Consider the following 24,654-nt stretch of genomic DNA (forward strand, 5'->3'; position numbering starts at 1 on the left):
TTGCTACTTGTTTGCGGTCTCTATCATTTGCTGTACTCTTGTATGAAGCTAAGGGCACAACCCGCCATACGTGCAAGTACGTGCTGTCTACGCGCCAAATCGTGGGCAATCTTTTGGGCTCCGTAAGTGATAAGTACCACCTCCATACAAACTCGTAGGGAATCCGACGGATTTTGGAGCACGCAGACATGCCGTAGAACTTAACGTACAGGATAAACTTTGTGTGCCATCGGGGGGGGGATTTGCCCCCCCCCCCCCCCCCCCGTACGTGCTAGTACGGGCGACGCGCCTGCCCTGTACAGCCTAAACGTTTTCAGAAATACGTGGCGGACGTGGCTAAAAAAAAACGTGCGGACATATTGCACGTACGGCGGGTTGTGCCCTTAGCTTTACTTTTGGGGTTCCCGGAGGATTTCATTCATAAATTTTCTAGCTCTTATCAATCAATCGATCGATCAATCACCCCTGGTTAAGAAGTGTTGATGCATGTCAGCCGTATCATTGCGAATCGTATATTGCACACAAACTCACACATATCCATACTGATGGCGTTAAGTTATGAAATATATTCTAGTTTATTTCGTCACCGGATTCTGCAGAGACCTGTTGTCAAGACCACTGTGCATTACGTAATACGGTCACGTATATAGCGTTTCAGATCACCCGTCGCCGGCATATATCTGTTGCAATATCTTTTGTGAATCAGCAAAAGCATTTCCTTTGGCAACCAGTCCTTTCTTTTATTACCTCCGGATGCGGTTAAAGTCTGTATCAATATTGCGACGGTAACCACCGATACAAATCCACCGGCAAGTGCACACTAGTTTTCAAACCATACGTCTAACATGTTATATAACACATCACAACAACGCAAAACACAGTTCTGTACTGGTTTGTCTGTACATGAAGCTATGCATACGTATAGCAGATGGATACGCATTGTCCAACACAATTAGGAGAACTCTGAGGTACGTATGAGCCTGTAGCAGCGCCTTGCTACAGCACTCATTGATACAGTAGATTCTGTGATGACGGGTTAGATTTGTCAGACAATAGTTTCTTCTATAGGGAACGCCAAGACGCCACCACCGTTACAAGCTGAGTACACATCTGGGAGTTCATTTGGTTCGTCTTTTTCGGTTCCTTTCAAGCACGTGGGACCTCGTGCGCATGTCTTTCTGGCCCGGTCCCATCTCTCTCTAACTATCTTTCTTTTCCTTCGCCACTTAGAGCACTTTTTTGTCAAACAGAACGTTATAAAAACTATTACTCCGAGCGACAAGACTGAGGCGACTGACGCTATGATGTATTTTCTGTAATAGTTGATGATGCTACCTCTGCTTCCTGACACTGAAGCGTTTTTGACGTTTATCGCTGTTGGCTCGGTCCTCCTGTTGTCTGAACTGTCTCGTGTGGGAGACGGAAGCGGGATCGATTTTTGGTCACTCTGAAGATCGATGTCGTCCAGTGTGGAGAAGAACTTAGAATCGACGGTACATATCCTCGGGTCAAGGCGATCATCTAGCGAGTCCTCTTCGACTGGCATTTCCGTAGCAGAAGCGATTGGGAGAATACTCCCTGTGACGTTCAGTATGGTGTCCAGTGTGGTAACCCCGGCCTGATTTTTGGCCACACAGCGGTACCTTCCGGCATCGGCCGAGGATGTGTTGGTGATATTCAGCGTGTTGTCGTGTGTCAACTTGATTCTGACCCTGAAGGAGCCACGTTTGACTTTGGTGCCATTGGGAGTGATCCAACCGACATTCGCCTCGCGACTGGCCCTACACCGTAACGTGGCAGTCTGACCAGTGGTCACATTTACACTGACTCTCTGGTCGATTATTTTCGGCGGAAGACACTTCAGTTTGTCGAGGGGGGCTTCACACAGCGAAGTGTATTGCATGGACACGGGATATGTACACATCCCGCACAAATCTCGTTCCTTCTCTCGGACGTTCTCGCGTGCCCAGCGAGCTAGCCACGTGATCTCGCACGTACAATGCCATTGGTTGTCTCTCAAGTTGACCTTGGTGAGGGATGTCATTACAGAAAATAAACCAAACGGTAGGATTTTCAGCGAATTATTGGAAAGATTCAGTTCCGATAAAGCTGTTAAATCGTCGAAAGAATTCTGTTCAATCTGGGTTAATCTGTTTGAAGACAAAACCAGTATCCTAAGATGCGTAAGTCCCCGGAAGTCGCTTGCAGTAATGAAGGTTAAGTTGTTTTGAGAAAGATTCAGCTTTTCTAGTCCGTACAGATATTGCATGTAAGGCACAGCCATGAGGTTGGAGCCGACCATGTTCAGATTGATCAGTCTGTGTAATCCCGCAAACGTTTTCCTTGAGAGCGCTCTGAGATGCGTAAGCCTCTCCAAGTCAAGAGATCTCAGAAATGGAATCGGAGAGAATGCTTCCTTTCCGATGCAGACAATTGGGTTTTTACTCAGCAGAAGAGTTCTCAGATTCCTCAAGCCCGTGAATAGCGATGAGGACACAGAAGTCAACATATTCGCAGATAGATTTAGCGTCTCAAGCCTCAGGAGTCCTACAAATGTATCATCTGCGATATTCCTTATCTTGTTCGCGCTCAGATCCAAGGTCTTTAAATCATGTAGCCGCCGGAAGGGGCCCGGGTGGAGCCTTCCTAACAGATTTCCACGTAAGTTGAGGGTGTTTGCACCCACAGGAACCCCGTCAGGAATGGAGGCGAGGCCGTTGTTGTTACAGGAGACGGTGTGGTCCGGGTTGTTATAGGTCCCGCCACAAGAGCACGACTTTGGACACGGCAGAAGGTCAACAGATCGCCACAAGACGGCTAACAACACCACACGTACCGTGCTATACGACTGTAAGGATAGCGTGGACACCATCTTAGAGTTTTGCAGGTAGCGATCAGATCATCCAGGTCAGATCTTCATCTAGGCAAAGTTTGTGCATCATCGCATTTTTTGCTAAACGTCTAATGCCAAACACATCACGTGTTTCGTCTTCTATAATCTAAGTATTCTTCTTCTTAGCTAGAGGACGTCAACAGTTTCACCGAAGTTTATAACGTCAGAACTCCTTCCCGTCTCTTCAGTTTTCCTTGTTTTCATATGTCCCCCGATGACCGGAGAGTATTTGTCCTTGACGTCGGTACGGGTACGTCCACGTTAATATCAGAACATATTGAGGATTTGGCACGCACCATTTCGGCCCCTCCCCAGCATATCCATCTTTGTGCCGGGATTTACCAAAGGTTGTCTGTCTCCGATAATGATGGCCTTCACGCCCGGCTGTTTCCTTATCAGTGACAATGAGCATCTATCTCAGTTCCCCGTCCGTACTCCGGAGCTTGCTGCTACCGCGCAGTCTCCCAGACGCCTTGATAGACCGAGGAGAAGGTAGACGGCCTCGGGCGGCTGAAACAGCTTTTCTGTAAAGACACGATAAAGTATTGTCAGATTCTTGACGGAAAAATAGCACCTTCAATCTGCCTAGTGTATGCTAGGTGTCAAAAGGCTAGTTTCATATTCCTTGGGTAATAGTCTCAAACGTTCGCACGTCGTGTCAAAACGAACAAAGTTTCTTGCATCAGTACATATGTAGGAGGATATATGTTTAACGTTGAGAATACGAACCCCCCGATGGGCACTAAATTTACTTACAAAAAACACTAGTACTGTTAGTTTCGATCCCCTGGTCAGGAACCAGAAAAAATGAAAATAAGAGAAAATGTATACACGCATTTGCCAAGCCATGATTTTTTTGTTTGAATGCATGCACCACAGCTTCGTTAACTATATACCCAACACTTACAACAAAACTGATATTGTTTTGAAGCGCGGGTCCAACCTGCACGGCGAGCCCCTGCCAATCTATAGCAAGGCCATAGTATTCTTCCTTAAGCAAAGAGCCTTGAAACGGGATTTCAAAGTCAATACAAGAAGGATGGAGCGCACGATCAGTAGTGAATCTTTGCTGTTTCTCACGAGCTATTTAACAATAAATGTCACATCTGGCATCAGGGAGAAAATTGGACCACACTTCATGGAAGGTCAGTGAACTGTAAATAATATGCTGCATTACATGAGAGCCTCTATTGTGGTTACTGAGTAAATTGTGGAGCAAAGCAGACCTATCAGTCAGAACAAGGCGACTTTGTGCGAGCCTAAGAACCAAAGACAGACGATGCTGAGTAAATGGACTGGCAGGCTGGCGATGTTTCTACAGGCTTACCGGCCTTGGTGCTGAAATCACAGTGATTGTGCAAAGGACGTACTCTGGTACTTTGATGGGCATATATCTGACCATATAAGGGAGAAATGTGAACTGAAGACTTATTTTTGACGAAGTTGTAGACAAGAATATCACCATCACAACATACATGCTATATTTCAGCTTGGAAAATGCAATGGAAAGTCTGACGTATGGTGCAGAAATATATTGATTCTTTACACTCCGTTTCCTTCAGAGTTTCCTTCATCTTAAAAGACCCCCCCCCCGATGATAACTTAGTAAAGGTAACTAATGGATCTACTATAAGGGAATGAAGCTAACTAGGAGAGAGTATTCAACAACTCACAATGGCTATTGACATTCCTTTCCTGCTATATACCTCAACCAAAGCACCATGCATTCCTATTTTCTAAAATGGTTATAAATTAATGTATATTGAGCTACCGGTAACATAGTTAACCCAATTCCAGGTCATTAACTCGCCGCAGAACAGTTTTCTGGGTCAGATCACCCAGCGGTGCCACATCACAGAGCTAAGTCCACAATCCAATCAACTTCCTGATAGCAGAAACTCATTACTACGGTCCCATTTGTCGTATGGTCGTCGTACGATCACAACCTGAGGCCATTCTTGGGATAGTCGTGCATACATCGTATAAAATTCAAACTGACTTGTTACAGAAAAGTCTACCTTTGATCTTTGTCGTAAGTTGGTTTTGTCACAGCCTGTTTGAAACCTCTACGGCATCTAGACCGTACGGCGGACTAATACGGAGTTGACCTCATTTCTGTACTGCACGGCGAGACTGGACAATAAGGTTGTTTCTTAGTTCGCCACATCGGTAGCATCCATACGCCGTGTGTAGCTGTTATATACTGTCTTAATAATGATTGATTTTGATATTCTGTCTTCATATTGGTCTTCTTTTATGCGTGCAATTGTCTGTAAGCAATTATACAATCATGCAATTGACTATGCGCACGTTACTGCCTGTTGCTGCACGAGTCACCATTTGAACAGATAAATCAAGGAATCAATGGACTGAATAAACATCATCGAACTGATTGAATTCTCAAATGTATTATATGGTCCAAATATATTCAGGGCAATATGCGTGACTATTCGTTTCGGTAAAACTTCTGTCTCTGTCATGAGCTGAATTGAGAAGCCCATTTTAACACTCAGACGTAATCATCAATACATAGACATGCATAGAACACGCTTAAAACTATTCTGTAGTTAGAAATTATTCACAATATATGCTTATTTACATGTAGTAAGAAACATGGCTACTGTTTGTTTATGGTTTAAACGTCTAAGACGTATTCTAAGCATGTAACAGGAAGAGTGGACGATATACCATTTTCGGTGGTGTTAATAGAATGCATTATTCTTACCAAGAACATCTCTCATGCCTATAGACCTCTGTAACGTTGTAAAAGGGAGCAGCTTCCGTTACCTTTTAAACCTTCCGGTGATTTACCAGAGGTTGAGCGACACGCTGCAAATGCTGCGCTTATGTGACAGACACAACGTCGTTACTGTAAGACCCGCGTCACCGATAAGGCCCACAACATTCATTTTCCGGCGCGTGGAACAAGCCCAGATAACACGGCACCCTCGGGACACCTGTCCATTTCCGACTTGCCTTGATGGATATGCTAACTTTAATCATAACAATTTCCTTTTGTGAGAGCGGTGCCATTGATGTTCACAACGGTGCCCAGAGTTATTCAGCATACCCCCTTTGTTCCTCAATCCTGCATGTTGGAAATACTTTGCGCTTAATCCATCAGGAATTCTTAAGAACGTGTAAAGAAAGGCACATGAATTGAAAAGTGGTGTGTAGCCCGGATATAGCATAAAACTGGTTAGAATAACTGCCTCACTATTCTTAAAAAGCGTCTTCCCGTAAGAGCACCCGCGCATTACATAGGAGGTTTCTATGTCCTTTTAGAGATGCGAGTGACTCCTAAGATAGATATCTTGACGAATTTCCTTTGCGTCCACTGACGTATGATAGAAATATTATTTGCTGGTGTAAGAACTGTTATATTGCGTTCCATTAGTTTAAGGACTATATCTGGTGCGAGGGATAGGTACCATAAAAGAAGGTTAAATCCACGTCATGGACCCAGCACTAGATTTTACATTTATTGCTGTGCGGCCATAAATGTTACAGTAAGTCTTTTGCAACAGTGGTGTTATATATATGCAGTGGTAAAACTTGCATTGACGGCCCTGGAGTATATCTAGTGAAGATCTTTGGCAAGACGCCGGGGTGGAGGCAGAATAACTGCATGTACAGAAAATATAGTAGGCCATAATCCCATGCATTGACTAATCCCCTGGAGGCCTAGTCGTCATGTGTAGTAGAACTATAATTTCCCATTGCCATTTCCACCTGAGATATCATCTAATCTAGACTCTTGTGACGTGAATGATATTAAATACACGGAACCACGACTTCAAGTATAAAACACGAGGCAGATTGAATAGTTTTATGGCAATGTCTTCCCGTAACGTTTCTGCTGCAAGTCGTAGTCTTATTTCAAATATATTTTGGTATGTTCTGTGAACGTTACTTTGTAATCCCACTGTAACATTGATATGAAATCTATTGTTCATGTGCGCCAATCTATTAAAGACAAGGACATGACACTCTGCACAAAAAATACAGTTCATAAAACCGTTGGCAACTTCAGAGAGCAAAACGTGTAACAGACTAGTGAGGGGGACTGCAGGGGGTATCCTCCTGCCTCACTGCTACTCCTTTTACTGTCTATACTACCTGCTTTCTTTCCCAGGTCTTCTCCCATCGTCTCAGTGAGATCTAGGAGCTAAACTTTTCAACTTCCTGCCCTTAGTATTTATTACTGACTGAAAGGTGTCTGCACACGTGTCAGTGAAGTACACGCAAAGTTTCTGCATACCATTTCCACAGAGTCGCGCATCGACCTCCATCCTCTGAGATTTTCGATGAGATTCTGGTTCATCACAGGCTACAGTATAATCAGTTGATTGAATCGAGACTTCACTTCCGAGGGCTAGGAAGCAATAGGAAGATACATATCTGAGAAAGGTGTCCAGTGACGCTTCCAACACATGTTCCAGTACTTCTTTATCCATTTCCTTTCAGTTTTTTAAATTATGTCTAGATCTAATGCGAAGAAGAAAAAGCGTCGATAAGAAATTCTGTCTGAACCATATTTGTAACTACATGATCAAAGTGTTTTGACAATCCTTACAAAACTTTACCTACCAAAAGCCTCTGACAACCAACAGGCTCAGGGAAGCACCGCTATGTCTTCTCACAGTTTCCATCTCATTTGTAAGGGATTTAACTTCAATTCAACACGGGAGAATATGAAATAGAATTCACGCCACAAAGGCTAAGCCCCCGATCGTTGACTTTACAGTCGAGCCTTGCAAGCAATAACAAGAAGTTGAGGAAGCGCATTTTTCACTCTGTACATCAGGCCTGTGTCTGTTAGGTGCTGGAGGGGACGGAGAAGGTGAGTTATGTATGGTGAGGAATCGCCCCTAAAGGCACGGCAATCACGGCTGATGCAAGTTTTATGGATGGGAAGCATTCTCCGTATCGCAGAACCAAGATTTCGGGTCAAAGAAATCGTTTGTCTATTTTCAGAGCAGCCCGTTGGTATGCAGTGTTATCGGTTGGACGATCCGAATCAGACTGCCGTTAGCGATCTGGTATTCAACCGCACCCTCCGAGGTGTCAGAAGCCTTCACAGAGCTTAATCTTCTAATTACAGCGCCTCAAACATTCACTCATCGACAGCATATGAATTGTTTGGGCGGTTTTTACCCGCCTGTATGTGATTGCAACAAAAACTCATAAGAATAAGGGAATTTGCCTTTTGGGCGTTGTTTTGAGTCAAAGAGGCCTAGCGTATGTTCTGTCAACGTTGCAAATGCCCATGGCAGAGAAGGAACTTTGACTATCAAGTTTACTAATGAATAAAGATATCTGAAATATTACTTTTAATTTGAACCAGAGATTAACTTCTTTTCATTAGGAGCTTGCTAACACATGTAATCAATCACACATCTGTAGGTCTTATTGCAGTATTATTCTGCTGCATATATCGCGTATCTATCCGCTGATAATTTTGAAGGCACTGTATGCGGCTAGATTTAATATGCGACTCTTCAGGTTTACCTGCCTAATTTAGGCCATGGCATGTAACTTTTATGGTTGACATCCTCCGCAGACTGCACAAATAATGATGGAAAACAATTGCAAGATGGGTTAAAAACACAAGATGCCTAAATTTTCAAAGTAGACACCGTAAACGTTGTAACAAGAATTAAAGGGACAAAATATGGTACAATTAGGCTACAACATAACACATGTTCCCATTTTGGTAATTTGTCGTCATTTTGAATCAGGCTAAATTAATGAGCGCGCTGATGTCATCCATAAATTCTACTTGCTGTAGCCTTAGTTAAAGAGCAGAAATGTGTCTACTCTGTACAGTAGCAATGGAGGCAGGAAGCTAAGAATCCTGGTCTATTCTACTCCATTCGTTTCCCCCTGGGGGTTAATCAAATCCGGCAGGTAGATTTTAAAACTTTTACAAGATCGTTAGCTGTCATCATTTTTTTCAAGTTGTTAGCCATCATGTCATGTACATGAAATAATCAATACTGTCGTAATATATTATCATGAGATTTGAACAAAAGCAACAATTCAGAAATGGAAATAGATTTTCGGTTAAACCATGATATATCTTATTCTGCCTTGCTTAGTGAGAAAACTAGTGTCCCATAAGCTGATTACATAGTGCTTTACTCATTACGAAAACAGCCTTGCCGTGCAAGTTAATGTACATGGGTCCTCTTTTCGTTTTCATACTTAAGTAATGCATCCGACGTAATCTACATAATTCATTTTTCTTACGTACATGTACATTGATGTGGCACCGACAATGAACATGTTTTCATTTGTCTCGCGCAGGAATTCCAAATTCAACTTATTTTTCTTTTACCGTTTTGAAAAACGATATTGTTTTACTAGTATCAGGTCAAATTATTTTTTTTCACAAACCTGACTATTCGTCACACTCCATACGATAACGACTGTCGATGGAGTAGTTTATGTGCACCTGTATCTTTCTTGTCCAATGTCCGACTGCTGTAAAAGCTGTATATTGTCAAGTATGCTATATATCTAACCTTAGGTCATGTGGAGAACGTTGATAAGACATTACCTCTATGTTCCCAGTGTGAACATCAAGGATTATGAGTATCGATCCGTAATTTTGAACTCAGTTGGTTGACTCCGTGGTTCCGGTGTGAATTGTCTGTCCCACTCACGGATCGTGATAATCCTCGGTGCAATCATCTTGACACTGAGTTATCTTACCTATCCAGCGACCATTCTGATATCTCTATCTTAAGACCAGTGAGAACTGTACTTGGAGCTCCCAGTGGGGCAACAGTACAAAGAGAAGCATCTGAGTCAAAAGATGCGTAAAGCAGACATACACGACAACTTTAAATTCAATTTAAGAGTGTTTTGATGCGTATTTTCCACGTCTTTAAGTTGTAGTTGCAAAAACTGAAGGTAAGGATTTGCACTTGCACCTTTCAATGTGGCATCAGCACTCACAGACGTATATGAGTCAAAAATATGATTAAAGCAGAAATAAGCCACAACTAAAGTCAACTTGAAACATAGCTAAGAATATTTTGATAAGTTTTCAACACGCCTTTATGCTGCTAAAAGGTAACTGTAAACGGAAAAATATATATAACCAAGCATACGAAAATACCACGTAATGGTCATATTTGCGCACTCATATAAAATGATTAAAGAATAAAAAAACGTAAACGTCGTTAGCCATGGTTTAAGCATGCTTGAATACCATTTTTTCTTTTCATGGTATTTAACAAATAGACTCTTCTGCTTTCAAAAAGTAACACGTATAACAAATATCTTCAATGGCCGCTGTTATTTCAACCGAAGTTAACGCATTGATCACGCTTTGGTTCGTGTTAAGATATTAGGCGTACAAAATGTTCATCAGACATACACATACAACGTTATAGCTTTTAAAATGAGTGTAGAACCTTTTCAGAAAAGCCACCGTAAATAAAACCGCGACGTAAAAGCCGTATTCTATCACGTCGATTCGCGTTAAGCGGGAAATACGTTCTGATGTCAGTAACAGTAATTTCTTAACCGACAAGTTTAGTAATAGCGTTATCGCCGTGTCGCAGAGTTAATAAACTTTTGTGTCAACAAATGTTCCAAACGTGCCCTGCTTTATATCATTTCCGGCAAATATGATGTAAGTACAATAGCTGAATGAGAAGGCTGACTACTTGATAGGTAACGAGGTAAATGAGACATCCATCTGAATGGAGACATACAGCGATAACAGCAGAGAACGACGTCACGACGAAACTAAGTTGTCTGCTTACATTACACAAAAAGTCTGCTCGTATGTATCATATATGCTTACGTAGGAAGCCATCGCGGAATATATAATGTAATACACGTCTGGCTAGTATGATAATAACTGCTTCTGGCATCTGAGTTACACACCCATTCTACTAGGACTGAGACCTCACTACGACCATCCTGCAGCCGAGTGACTTGACAGAGTGTTCAGTGAATTTCATGGATAAAAAAACAAATCCTCTTATGCTTTGTTTGTCTTGTTGTTTTTCACGTATGCGTAATGATACCATCACTGAAGAAAATTAAAATGGTTACGAAAATATAACACTGCATGATAGATAGGTTAAGACCCAGTTACAAAACATCTTTAAAAGATTTAGAGGACAAGATGTATAAGCATCTTGCAACTAAAAGATATTCATACAATGGATGCTAAAAATGCGGACAAAGGCTATTTATCACTCAAAAATCTTAGTCCAGAACAGATCAAAAACAAGGTCTGTTGTAGTATCGTAAAAAGCCTCTAGGAGGCCCATTGTCGAAGCCGACCTTTGATTTTCCCTACCCACCTACCAAGTATTACACGGATCCATCTACAGCTTCTTGACTTATGCTATTCTGAAACATACAAACAAACGAACACAGACACAAACAAGCGACATCTAAAACATACCTTTCTTTGCGAAGGAAATGAAAGTGATAAAAAATTTATGTGTGCCCCGGTCCCATGATTGACAAAGGCCCGACCAACATACGTACGTGTCATGCATATAGCCTGTAGGTAAAGCGAATGGACATTCAACATAGCACATTCTGGCTGTCAGTGACGGCACAGCAACTTGAAGATGAAACGAAGATCTTAACATTTTGCCACGGGGGGGGGGGGGCAATAGTAGAGGGCCACGGCTTACCGGTGATCCTATTTTACAGCAGGAACTTGAAATTCAAAACAGTTAACACAAGTAAAGCACCCCCTCCCCTGCCAAGGCGGGGCCGTTAAGCGCTGCGTGTTTGTGTTCATACATATGAACCCGTGGATAGGTGTAGCACTAAATGACATACAGGTTGTATTATCAAAGCTTTAAGTGTTCACAAATTCCACAAAATGAGCTTGTTATACGTCGTAAATAAGACTTTACGGGGCTCCGTTGACAGTTATTGCGACAGAGTGTGCAGCTGTATTGACAAGACCTTTGCTACCTGAATATTAAAGCCATTTTTCAACCAGAAATTGTTTCCCGGTCAAAGGAAATGAACAATGAATCATTTCCTAATGAAGATAAGATTGTGTTGAAGCACATGCGGAGGCTCAATAAAAACTACGGGATATGGATGTTGGAAGGATCGATCGGTGGGAAATACTTCCCAACTATACGCAGTAATGCACATGTCAGCCGTGTAGCGTGGTGAAATATGGACCTGCTATAGACCGCAGGTAGTGGAGTTATCGGGACGCTCAATGTGGGCCGTCCGCTGATGCAGACAATCTCAAACACACACACACGTAGACTGGAGGGATATCAAAGCACGCTCCGGGGCCATTGAACTGGAATGGATGGGGCGAGATAGATGACAGACAGAACACCAGGTGTCCAGGTGCATTTTCGACATGCAACGGACACCGACTGACGACCTGGACACTTTCGTCGTACGATCGTCTCACGATCGCCAACTGAGGGAACTCTTGAGATAGCCGTGCACGCGTCGCACAAAGTTCAGCTGTCTTGTTGTCCAAAATACTATGGCAGACCCATGCTGCCTTGTCACAGCCTGCTTTAAAACAGTACGACAGCAAAATCGTCGTACGACCTATACGACGAATGTTAAACCTCGCAGCGATACATTGAAACTACTCACGTCTGCAGCACAGTCTTTCAGCAGACAGTATGAACGTTCACGTCAGACGTCCCCGTGAGTTGGCACCGTGATGACAGATGGAAGTAATAATGAAATCGTTCCCGGACTGAGCCCAAACCCCACCCCGCTACGCGACATCCCTCTGATTAATATTTTCATTAATCAATGCAGGTTTGGGCCGCCGTGGATCAACAATTGATGAATAGATTTTTTTAAATCAATAACTCCCAGGCCATTAATCAAATTGGCAATGATAATTCTGTACATCCGAGCCATAGGAACATGCAATAAGGGTCTTAAAATGAGCCATCTGCCGCCACGTTCGAAAAACAATAGCCGTATGAAAGCGAAGCCGAGTGATATTGAAGAGGAAAACTGTACAGAGCTAAAGTGCTACAGTAGCTAAATCCACACAAAAGTATTGCTTCTAAATCCCACGCTTGAAGCCGGTGCATTTACACCTTGCTCTTCGGTAGAAGAATATGTGTGCCACACGTTTTAACATATGTGGGCACTAACATTACTGTAGAATGGTACATGTTCTGTTCTAGCTGATATTCTATGACCACAGACACATAGTCACAGCGCTGACCCACCTTGGCAACTCTGCACACACTCCTAGTCATGCCGTATATAAACCACACCTGCAGCTGTGAGTTCCGGTACACAGGCGTCCCCACATTACACCATACACGCTCCTGATGGGCAGATGATAGCCCAACAGGCATACATCTCCACACAGGGAGACACGTAATGTCTTAGGTTGAAAGGCGCCCTCGAGTGTGACTCACAACTCTTCTTCTGAAGACTGCTGGGTCCGCGCACATGCAGTCCGTCTTGTGTTGTTCGGGAGCACGGTACTAATAGCCTGCACGCCAGACGACTGCGTAGCCAGCGAGGGCGCTCTCAATACAAATGTTCCCTCGTGTGATCTTTTATAGAAAGGCGAGCGTGCAGCTAGCGAGAACTGTGCCAAGCCTGCTTCTAAGTGGCGGTTTTCTCACTTTGTTTGAGTGCTTCTACCGTGGATAGCTTCCGGTTATTTCTATCAACCTAGCTGATCGATCTCAGCTATCGGACTCCCGTTGTCATGACTTGAGTGGCCTATCATTTACTGGAAAATGTCTGTAGCGTGGTGGCATGAATTACAAAGAAGTGCGGGGTTTATCTGATATCATCCAGAGAATAATCGTGTTGAAAACCATCCAGAGCAGCGCGAGATGTGGCCCAAAAGGTTACCCCATTGCGAATATTTTAGTCCGACTGGTTCATTTCCCCCAGTGGGTCAGTTATAGGCGGCTATTGATACTCAGTGGTAAGAAAATGTCAGTAATCGTCAGATTTCCATGTGACTAAAGCAATGGACCTGACGTACCGGCCTGTGAGTCGTCCTTCTCACTGCATTAATCGAATGCTCCCATTCCTGTTGTGGTAGGAAAAGCTTCCAGCCAATCACGTTACCGCTTATGATCAAGAGGCAATGTGATTGGCTTGTAACTTTTCTGAGGGGGGAATGTCTGATTGGATGACTGCTAGCCAACGACAACGCAGCGAGAATCAGAGGCCAGATCACAGGCCAGTACATTGCTTGAGATACACAAGGACTTTAGATTATGAGATTCATCAGAATGTCTTGCTACATCTATTTGTATATGATACACATATTTAATGCTGTTCCAATATCTTGGATATGATTTTTTCAACGCCAAACGAAGGATCCACGTCCTCAGTCTGCTAATGTTGCCAAATGTCATATCCAGCTGAATCGTCTTAAGTTTTTTTTTTTTTAATGGCGAATAATCTCTGATACAGGGCAGTCGCCATTTAAGGTAGTATATGTAGAATAGTCGAGTCATCCTCAATCAATTGTGGCCTAATGAGGCCTAATGCTTTTTAAGTTGCAGTGGTACTGCTTTGTAGCTTCATTTTTAGCCAAGTAGTAGTATTAAGGATAACCCCCTACACTGTTCTCGGCACATGTGCTAGGTTCTTTTACGTCCAGAAGTTCGACGCTTGAGCTTTACATTACCATCCTAAATGCTGATTGAAACCCCCTCACAATATCTGGGCCATGCGGACGACCTAGAATTTGGTTTCAAATTCTTCTCCTAATAAATTTCTGACCGCTGTTTCCAATTTACAATGACGGACACATGCGTACACGTTATGTATCTTTGACGTTGACCAAGTTTGACACGTAAAACTTGTACACTTAACACAGGGAAACCATTTTCGTAGGTGACTCGCGTCCTACACTGTGCGTGCATTAGCCCCGTCTCCAAGAGTTTTCCGACTAACTATCCACCATTGATCTGTAGTGACAGATCGCCCGGAGGTCAATGCGAAGATTGGTTCAAATAGATTTCACAATTACCCGCGATGCATTAAGGTTTATCCGCAAAGGGTTCCATGCAAAGGGTAGCCAATTTACGCCTACCCGGACGGTATTGAAAACTGATGAAATCATGGGTGTGTGTAACGTTGGTGAGATGAACAAAGAAAAGATGACTGGATGAGAAATTCGTGGTCTATATAGGTACTATGTATGTAGAGCTTTAACGTTCAATAGAATGCGGATGATCTTTTCGACTGACCTACATAAGCGTTCACTTGTGTAATGTGTGGAAGGGGTACACTAACATATCATTTACTTAACAATACAAACTCGTTACTTGATTATTCACTTCAACAGTTCTTCATAATAATCTTTATGTTGCAAATCCTATTGACAATCTATCTTTGCTCAACAGCAATCCAAAGATCCGTAAATAGTTTCATCAGGTTGGTAGATCAATTCGACAAAGTCTTCTTCGTTACACAACCTTCCTTTAATTCTTCCGTAAACGAGCAATCAAAAGATTTCATGATTGAAGATATAAAGGACATCCATGGTGCTCTTACGACAGAAGGCAACCATTTCAATTATTACGAGCCCCCCAAAGGCCAACAACTAAAACAGCCCTTACACGACAATTTATCGGTAACCAAAATGAGTTCCTGTGCCATCCCCCCGCCCCTTTCTCACACATTACACACATTAACCTCACTCCAATCACATTCTAAAATACCAAGATCACAAGTCATCATATTCAAGTCCATGTTCAACCAGAGTGATTGGATTCTCAGGCAATATTTGTTTTTTGGTAATCCTGTAAGAGGATTGGAACTGCAGTAGACATAATCGCCCTCAGTCTGAGCCCTAGGCGCCTCCGTCCTACTTTGTATGCCACGAATCTGGATTACCGACGAGTCTGATAACCAGCTGGGCATGACGAGTTTTCAGTAAGTGCTTTTTCTGCAGTTTTTCCGGAACGTAAAACACTTGACATCAATACTACCCTGGCTCCGCAGGCACTCTAGGACCCAGTCATATTCGTCGCACAATCGTCGCACGATCGCAAATTGAAGACCCTTTGGTGATAGTGGGAAATATGTCGTACAAGATTCTTCAACTGTGCTGTTATGGAAAAGGATGTCTAAGATCTTTGTTGGTGATCGGTTCCGTACAGGCCTGTTTGGATATTCTACAACAAAATCATAATGTTACAGCGGCGAAACGTCGTCGCTGCAGCGTGCCCCCCTCCCACCGCTGACAGTGAGTGGATACATCATGCACGATGTCATCAGACCCAACTGCCAGGCGCACCCGCTCATCATCCAGAACGAAATTGAAATCGCACAGTTTTGATGCGTTCTTGATTGAACAAAATGGTATCGATCCTATACGGACGTAGAAATGTATGTCGGCTACAACCGACAGCCGTGCAGGATTTCAAGATAGATGCCTCGTGTGCTACGTGTAGGTTCTGATGACATCTATTGCTTCCGTCAGACAGGCCTCTTAGCCTGTCATGGGGATTATATCTCATCAGCCGCGGGCAGTAAACAGTCAAGATTGATACATTTCATATCTACATCATTATGATACAATAAATGTGTATGATTCCATGCGACCGGGTCAACCTATGACCGCGAGCGATTGTTCCTAAATCATATTGATATCCAGGAAAGTTTTGCGTTGTTCGTAACAAAGTTACCCTGGCGCAGACGTTGAAAGCAACAGACTTAATCTATTTCACTAGTTTAAGGTATAAGTTACGTGATTAGATAGAAATAATCAACTCAAAGCCAGTCGACTACCGTTAAATAGAGAAATTCGAGTCATCTCTATCTCGTGTTATAATGTATCTGTGGGTAATTCAACATCTGAGTAAGGACGGAGGACATTGTTGAGATGCACGTGTCCTGCAAAATTCAGCTGTCTTGTTGTGGGCAAGGCAACCTCAGATTCTTGTAGGCGGTTAGTTCTTTCACAACCTGCTTGAAAATTCTACACGGCATTAAAAAAACAGACGACAACATAGAACGAATGTGACCGCGTAGTAAGCCAATAGGTCCCTACAGCAATAGCGTTACTTTAAGTACCGATATTGGTAATAGCACACGATTCTGACAGGAACTCTACTTTACACGCCTCCAGGTTTTTAGACCAAGTTTGAATCATCAGAAGAAACCCAGACGGAGGAACCGGCGCCAAAATAATTTACAAACTCTCCACACTCTCTCAATAGACCATTAATATGCTGAAGGCGATGGTTTTTCCGCAGCAATAAGAGTTGGGGCTTTAACTACATCAGACGAGCTCTCTGTTCATTACAAACATTTTATCTTGCAGCCTTTACCGACGGCTTGGTATTCTTTGTTGTGGTTGACCGATTAGAATGGGCAATTGGAACGTTAGATGTCACGATTGCTACATCCCGGTGCGTTCTATGTGGAATTTTGATAGGCAGTACCGCTTCCTCTACATGGTTCTGTCACAACCTGCTCGAACATCCTTCGACATCAAAATTGTGCGACGATCTAAAGTGTGACTGCGGCGACATATGTGATTTCGGCGGAAAGCAAGCGCCAATTAGGCCCTTTACCTTGAATCGAAACGGACGATTTGCCCTTTTCCTTATATTGTTGCCACGCGGCACTCAACAGTTGTTAGAGTGTACAAGCAATCTAGTTAAGCGTAATGTCACAGCGCGAGGTGCTAGGCAATGCAAGTCATCCAAATCAGCGAAACCCCTAACAAAGCAGCGCGTGAGTTGCCGGAGGCTGATACTGCAGTCTTCCCTGCAGACCCTACCTATCAGACGGTAAATGTCAGCCCAATTTTCCTGACTTGGATAAGGTTGGAGACGACACTATACGCAAAGGTAACGCCTTGTATTTCCCTGTGGTTTACGTCATTGCATACAAAGTTGTAATCGGGTATTTCCCAATCCCTTTGTAAGAGACTATCTCTCAAGTATGACTCCACCAGGGCTCTATTTACGCTTACGACCTTTGGTCTAACATGAGGTATGTACTGCTATATATCTAGCCTAATCTAAAAATTTGGTGCAATGCACACTCCACTCTCAGTTCAAACCGGAATGCCATGCTTTGAAATCAGATCTTGTAGCAATCTAAAAGCACCCAGCCCTTGGCAACCATCGTTGCATCAAGAAGTATCCCCAAGTTATACTGCTGAAAAGTTTCCATAATTCATGTGCTGCCAGATTTTAGGCCACGTAAGTCACCTCTAGTGGCTAACCCACCCCAAATCCTGCGCTGCCCGGTGGAGGTGGAGCAGGATCTCTCCAACATCCCGGGGCTTCTACCTGGTCCATGAACCTTCGTCAGCAGACGAGCTGTGCAAGGCCTCACAAAATTGGGTTCATTGCACCGTATCAACTGGAAGGTAATCAACATTTATAACAATACCCCACGGCTGAATCATTCAAAGACGCCATACATCTCTGGATGCCTCCCAGACAGTAAATTTGGTTCCCTCAGAGTCCGTAGTTGCATGTCTATCACTGCCAACATTGCCGCCTAACATCACCAGGAACCAAGTCATCATCTGGTCATTCACCTTAACTTGTGGGAGGTGATTGGCATTTATAACAATACCCTACGGCTGAATCATTCAAAGATGTTTCAAAAGCCTTCGGCTTCGTGTGGACTATCAATGATTGGGATAACCTTTCCCTAGAGGGGTGGACCTACCTCTGCTACCGCTCCTTAAGATGTGAACAGCAATAGTCCATTACTACTCTTAACTCGGCGTAAGTAGAAAAGTATGTCTTTTAACCTCTCATAATCAAAGTAAAGCTTCAATATCTATAGGATCTCGAGACCACACGCATGCCACTCAACTACCTACATCTGAAGATCTTGTGTAAAACTCCCCCTTAAAAGTTTCTTACTTCAAGCGTCAAGTTTACTCTGAGATTAATGCTGTTGTGTGAGCCATTGACCCATTGGCAATTTTACATGTCTGTAACGTGAACAAAAAAATGTTCTTCATTGATCACCTGTTGATTACAAAACCACGGGTATAATTGTGTTTTTCTGTGTTTAATCAGGAAAGCACTTGAGCAGGGTGGTCAACAGAAGTCCTTGCGTTCCAACTTCGCGATAGACACAAAGACCTACACGTTCTTCAAACCAGGTAGCTTCTCTAATATAAGGCCACGTTGATTTGATTATATGGATGACATCCGCGCTCGCACCAATTTTCGGCCGTTTCCACACACACAAAAAAAGTTTTCGACCACACAATAAATTGTGCAAAGCAGCTGTAAAATGAGCACAAATATTCCGTAGATTGAAAAAAAAGTATCAGAAAACGGATAACTAATGCCATAGAATGCCAAAATGAATCTAAAGTCAAAGAATAAGATGGGAAAGGACAGAAAAAAAATCTATTGTTGGTTGGGGGAGGTACCAGTACAGAAAATTCAGGTCCAGAGGATCATTTCCAGGTCCGGACATGAACCTGGACCTGATTGTCTGTGGAAACTTGAAAACTGGCAATACTCAAAACAATGGTAATTGGTCAATTTTGCTACAAAGGAATCTGTTTGGTGGATTATTGGACTCCCACTGCATTTTAAAATCCCATCTCCATGTAATAAAGGCTAACTGTCTCTGTACCTTTAACTGTAGAAACTTGGTACAATTGACTATAAACTCTACTTGACTTCCTCTTGTTGTCTTCTTGGCCCCCCGGTTAGACCCCAAATGGCTGCCGACATAGTGTGTCCATTTTGTAATTGGCGAAACCTGTTCCTCTGGGTTTTTTTTTCAGGTCTGCTTTTTTCGGATTGGTCCAAGAAGAAAAAAATGTTTTGCATCCGTATGATGTACTGGCCCCTACACCTAACTGTTGGTATACCATACTATGTGTGTTTAGTCCTATGTTCAACCTTCCTGGCCACTTTGATTTCATACTGAAGGCAACTTTTTTTTTTTTTTTTGCCAAACTTTTTTTTATTCGCTCGCTCGCATCAGTTTTGGAGCTCGTCATCCATATAATCAAATCAACATGGCCTAATTACATTTCATACTGTTTTTGATTTGCTGTTTTTTTCACGAATTCTTTAGATAACATAAATGGTATCTCGATTATCCTGTGAGGGCAAGTCAAAGATTAATAAAGGAACCATAAGAGGATCAGGCATCCGTACGAGTATCTACTTTGGCTCAGTCATTTTATACATGTTATCTTCACTTATTTGAAGACCTGCTTCACTTGTATTAAAGATACATCACTACTTTCTTTTGAGATTGAGTAACGTAGACTAGTCGCACACTTGGCGCTGTGATGTAAACTTTAAGTTACCTCGTAAGTCACCTACGAAACCAAAATAAAGCGTTTGCAATATCAACGAAAGCTTAAAGCCTGCATACAGAGCGGCTTCATATTTTCTAATCTATCAATGATCCTTCAAAATCATCATAGTAAACAAATCGTCTGTACGGATATACGCTGATTTCCCTTGATACTGATACAGTCGCTGTAAAACCCTCATCAGCAAGCTGTTTTTCATCCAGAGCGAAATGCAATGGAGTGTGACAGAACAAATCTTCTTTAGATCGAGATTAAATCATTTAGTAGGCTGTTAGTACTCAGTCAGGTGGGTATAAATCACCATGGAAAGCGATTTCGCCATGAATACTTTATACTATTAATATTTGGTCTATTTGTGTGTATGTGTATACTTTACGTTTATACATGTGTATGTATGTCATCTGAAATAAGATATGCCAACAATCAAAGTTGTCCCATTTTGTATGGCATTGCATATGCTTTTACGTTTAAAAGAGTACAGGAAAGTGTATCCTCTAGAGAGTGACTGTCATCCTAAGTATCCTGATTTATGAAGAAAATTTGATTAATGAGTTTCCAGAGGCCATGCTTATTGATTAAAACCCACGGGTATTTTTGCCGACTAATCATGCTTTATTAATGAGGGTGCACGTGTATAGGCAATAGCACAGTGCCAACAAACACAATTAGCTTTCCTACACTTGAGAGCACCGTTCAGACCTGGAGGATTCTACAAGCTACATCCTAACCCGCTGTGACGTGGTTCACGTCTACCGTTGACAAACCGAGTAGGCAGACAGGCCTTGATTAATTGCACGTCGGAGTACCAGCGCCAACACCAAATTAAATCAATAAAGCACGTACGGAGCAGTACACAGTCGCACAAGACACAATATACAAAACTGCAGAGATACAGCATGAATAAGTCATGACAACAATGGAAATCCATGCTGCTGTAAGTGCCCATGAGATTGATCAAACCCTGACATTTAAACCTCATAAAACAAGCAACATGCCTACAATTGACCCAGGGAAACCCCTTGCTGTACGGGCGACCAATGCAATTTACCAGTAAGACTTAACATGGTAGAGATGATGAGAGGAGGCAGACTGACACATCACATTGCTTCAAAGCAACGACTAATCACCCAGCATGCATTGATTGAATCAACTAGCCATCCCTGTTGAGCCCTCTCGTTTTCCTTGATGACCAAAAACAAGCCCGTTCCCGGGCGTCTAGTCCAATTTTACACCACTATTCCAACTGTCCAATTAGATCCACTCATATCCATGGCTCTGCTTGTTACTGATTACAGCTGTGATCAAACTGAACACGAGATTTATCGTCTGAATATCAAGTGTAGTCGAAGTGGCCAAAGCCAGCGCAGTGGTCACAGACACACGGTACATCATCTAGACATGATAAATGTTTTTTCACTCCTAACTAAGGTAACAAATGGTAAATCATTAACGGAGGGAACTTGAGAACTTTAAGACAAAAAGTGTCTGTAATGGAGGTACTTGATGCCTTTACTCCCTCAGTAAACTCTGTTCATCTCAATCTACCAATATTTTCCTATACGTGTTATCTTCAGTCTTTCAGTCTGAAGGTTTTATAGATATGAGAATTGTCTGAGAAAAGTTGTAGCAATTTGAGACTCAAATACAGTCAACTGATTCCCTTAGAGTCCATAGTTGGTTATCACAGCCCCCATTGCCGGCTAACATCAGTACCCAACTTACCATTCGCCCATTCAACTTTTCGTCTAAACTTTCCTAACGGGTCAGGTGGAAAGTGGTTCTGCTCTGTTCTACTTAAGTGCATGGAAATTGTTCTCTGTCTTAGTTTCTGACCCCGTACAAATTCGGTATTACATCGCAGGACGGGGCTCGCTGGCTCGAACTGAGAAGACGCTATCTCATCAAATCACGCCATAGCCACTACATGAACTGTGACTTCACCACTTCTGACGTGTGATGTGGTCGGAACACCATTAGGAATAACACCGTGGGCATGTTTTATCCAAATAGCTTCCTGGATATTACCAGGAAATCCATCAGCGTTTAAAGGTTGGGGGTTAAAAACATGATCTACCTTCACTGCTATGCTTCCACAAAATAAATGTTGCTTTTAGATATACAGTTATGGCCGCTTGGTGGTGGTTGAGTCTCGGGTCTTGTTGCAGTTACTCAGAAGATTCGTACAGTTTTTGATTGCGGGTCCTTTTAACGGTCGAACATTCACTTACGTTTGCACTGAACGTGCGTCAACAAATCATGCGTGCAGATCAATATTTATAGGTTTTTAACAGTGGTTGGGTTTTAGATCATGTTACAGACCTCTAGAAGTAATACGGACCATTTTTGTCAAGACCGTTCTTTTTTCAAGTCATTTATCTCAATGTTAATGAAATATTCATCAACAGGTTGTGTCTTGGTACTTTTGGGATTTAGCAGCTCGACATGTAGTTTGGTTTCACAGATCGGGCGCAGGTACCGACTAGACGGCAGAGTGATCAGGTGCTCGGTACAGTGTCTGTGGCATTATCGATACTGCCTGTCGTGACCTTTCTGCGCATATAGAAGTCAGAGGTTAATAATATTCTTCTGAGAGCCACTGACTGGATTTTGACATAACAAAGGTCAGCCACATGTCTGGCGCTGATGGCTTTAGCCTGGCTTTTATCCAAAGGAGTGCTCGCTGGAATCTCTCAGCATCTTTGCGGCTAAAAGGGGTGGAGCGCACTCGAGGAGTTACGCCTGTATACTTATTCGTAAGCCCCTTCGAACTTGAGAAGACAATCCAGCTTCAGCAATTGGTGAATTTGGGGCCTTTCGGAACAAGCTAACTAAAACTTTTCAGTTCCAAATCATCTCATATTTACCATATCCGTGTACAGAAAAGGAATTGTATGGCTTGTCATGGCTACCACTGCCCTAATGTCACCTAGATTCAAAGTGGGAAAGAAGGGTACATTATTTCATACAGCACGTTACTTCATATAGCACGTTCCTTCATACAGCACAGTGTTGGGTGCTCAGATGTTCATCATCAGATAATACACAAACAGCTTGAGAGGCGGTCAATGGTTACCCACTGTTTGGGAGCTCCTGACGTCATTGTTATGTCCGTATGGTACGTTGTCTGATAACACGAAAACAAGATTAAATGTGCGTGAAACTATCAAACCTATTCTTCCCCTGTAAGGTTATATCTTATGAGCTAAAATTCGTTGCCAGAAGTTTTCCTGAACAGCAGCTCATTACCTTACAGTTCAGCAGAAAGTCAGCACTCCGGTGTCGCATTGCGTAATTCCCAGGGCTAGTTGACTCCCATTGTTGCATATCAAGGTCCAATAACATGACTGATAGTATTGCAATATATGTACAGAACAATGTGATGTAACATTTGAGAGCAACAGATGCACGCGAGAATCGGAGGATTTAACGCCAGCAGCCATTATTTCATCTATAATGAGGTCCATCCATCCTGACTTTGTCGATGGAAGCGGCTTCTTCCCCGTGAGGGGATTCCGGAAGTGTAAGTGGTTTTGCCCATACTGTCACGCCATGATAGATGTAACCCGCGAGTCATTACCCAAGATGGATTAATGAGGCTGTGGAATCTCTTCAAGTACGTTTGCATCATCACCGGGGACGTGACATCATTTCCTTCTCCAACTGTCTCGTTACCTCAACTTACCGTTGTGATTCAAATCAACGCATTTGTCAGAAATCTGGGCATCAAAAAAGTTAACGTAGTTATGCCTTATATATCAAAGCATAATTAGCTACCTTCGGAACGGAGTATTGCCTTAGACGCTGGTACTGTTTCTTAATGTGTTTGTGTGTTAGCACCTATATCTTTAGATCCTTCGAATGGGTTTGTTCGAATTTTGGCACGTTGGTAGTAATTTTGTATTTAACACAGCATTTTCAGTTTGTGCAGAATTATAGACCGACGCCCCTATCTTGAAAGTATTGAGGTATAGCCCGTTACCTCAGCTGTTGCCTATTATTAATAGCCTATGTTACACAAGCAGTTTAGCTGGCAGGGACTATTTCAATGAGCTACTCGCCAAACAGAGGTTAGGCTAAACTGTTATCTGGTCATAAATGGAAAACATGTTTAACAAGAATTGATATTCCTTGTACCTGAGCCCACACTGCAAGCACAAAACTACTGCACGTTTTTCTCTACGCTCTACTGTTATAGCAACCAGTAACTGACCGACGCTGTGAAAACGATGACTGAAGTTGTCAACCATATCTTGAAACGGAAAAGGGCCGAAGAAGATTGTTATATCTCAGTTGTTTAAGGATTCAAATAGCCGAGTGAAAACTAACGATGGAGTAGAAGGAACACTTCTTTATGTGACCAAGGAGGTTCCTTTTTTAACCTCCTTGATGTACCAAACAGTCTCTTTTATAATTAGTGCATGAATTCTGTGTCTGCGCCAGAATAGGTAAGTCTGGGCGGTGTCCAAATGGACTCACA

General features: G+C 42.7%; 1 protein-coding gene across 1 annotated transcript; it reads right to left on the minus strand.

The window, feature by feature from the left end:
- Positions 1–555: 555 nt before the first annotated feature.
- Positions 556–13,454, minus strand: LOC118431377 (leucine-rich repeat-containing protein 4B-like). Its single transcript, XM_035842526.1, has 2 exons — positions 13,105–13,454; positions 556–3,417 (listed from the first exon to the last, which is right to left on the minus strand). Exon 2 carries the CDS (start codon positions 2,870–2,872, stop codon positions 1,046–1,048), a length of 1,827 nt encoding a protein of 608 aa, XP_035698419.1. The 5' UTR covers positions 2,873–3,417; positions 13,105–13,454; the 3' UTR covers positions 556–1,045.
- Positions 13,455–24,654: the final 11,200 nt, after the last annotated feature.

The sequence above is a fragment of the Branchiostoma floridae genome, chromosome 2, assembly GCF_000003815.2.
Source record: "Branchiostoma floridae strain S238N-H82 chromosome 2, Bfl_VNyyK, whole genome shotgun sequence".
Classification (NCBI taxonomy): Eukaryota; Metazoa; Chordata; class Leptocardii; order Amphioxiformes; family Branchiostomatidae; genus Branchiostoma; species Branchiostoma floridae.

What these genes read in the sequence shown, in the direction of transcription:
- LOC118431377 (XM_035842526.1), bottom strand. Translation starts at nt 2,872, where the DNA reads ATGGTGTCCACGCTATCCTTACAGTCGTATAGCACGGTACGTGTGGTG.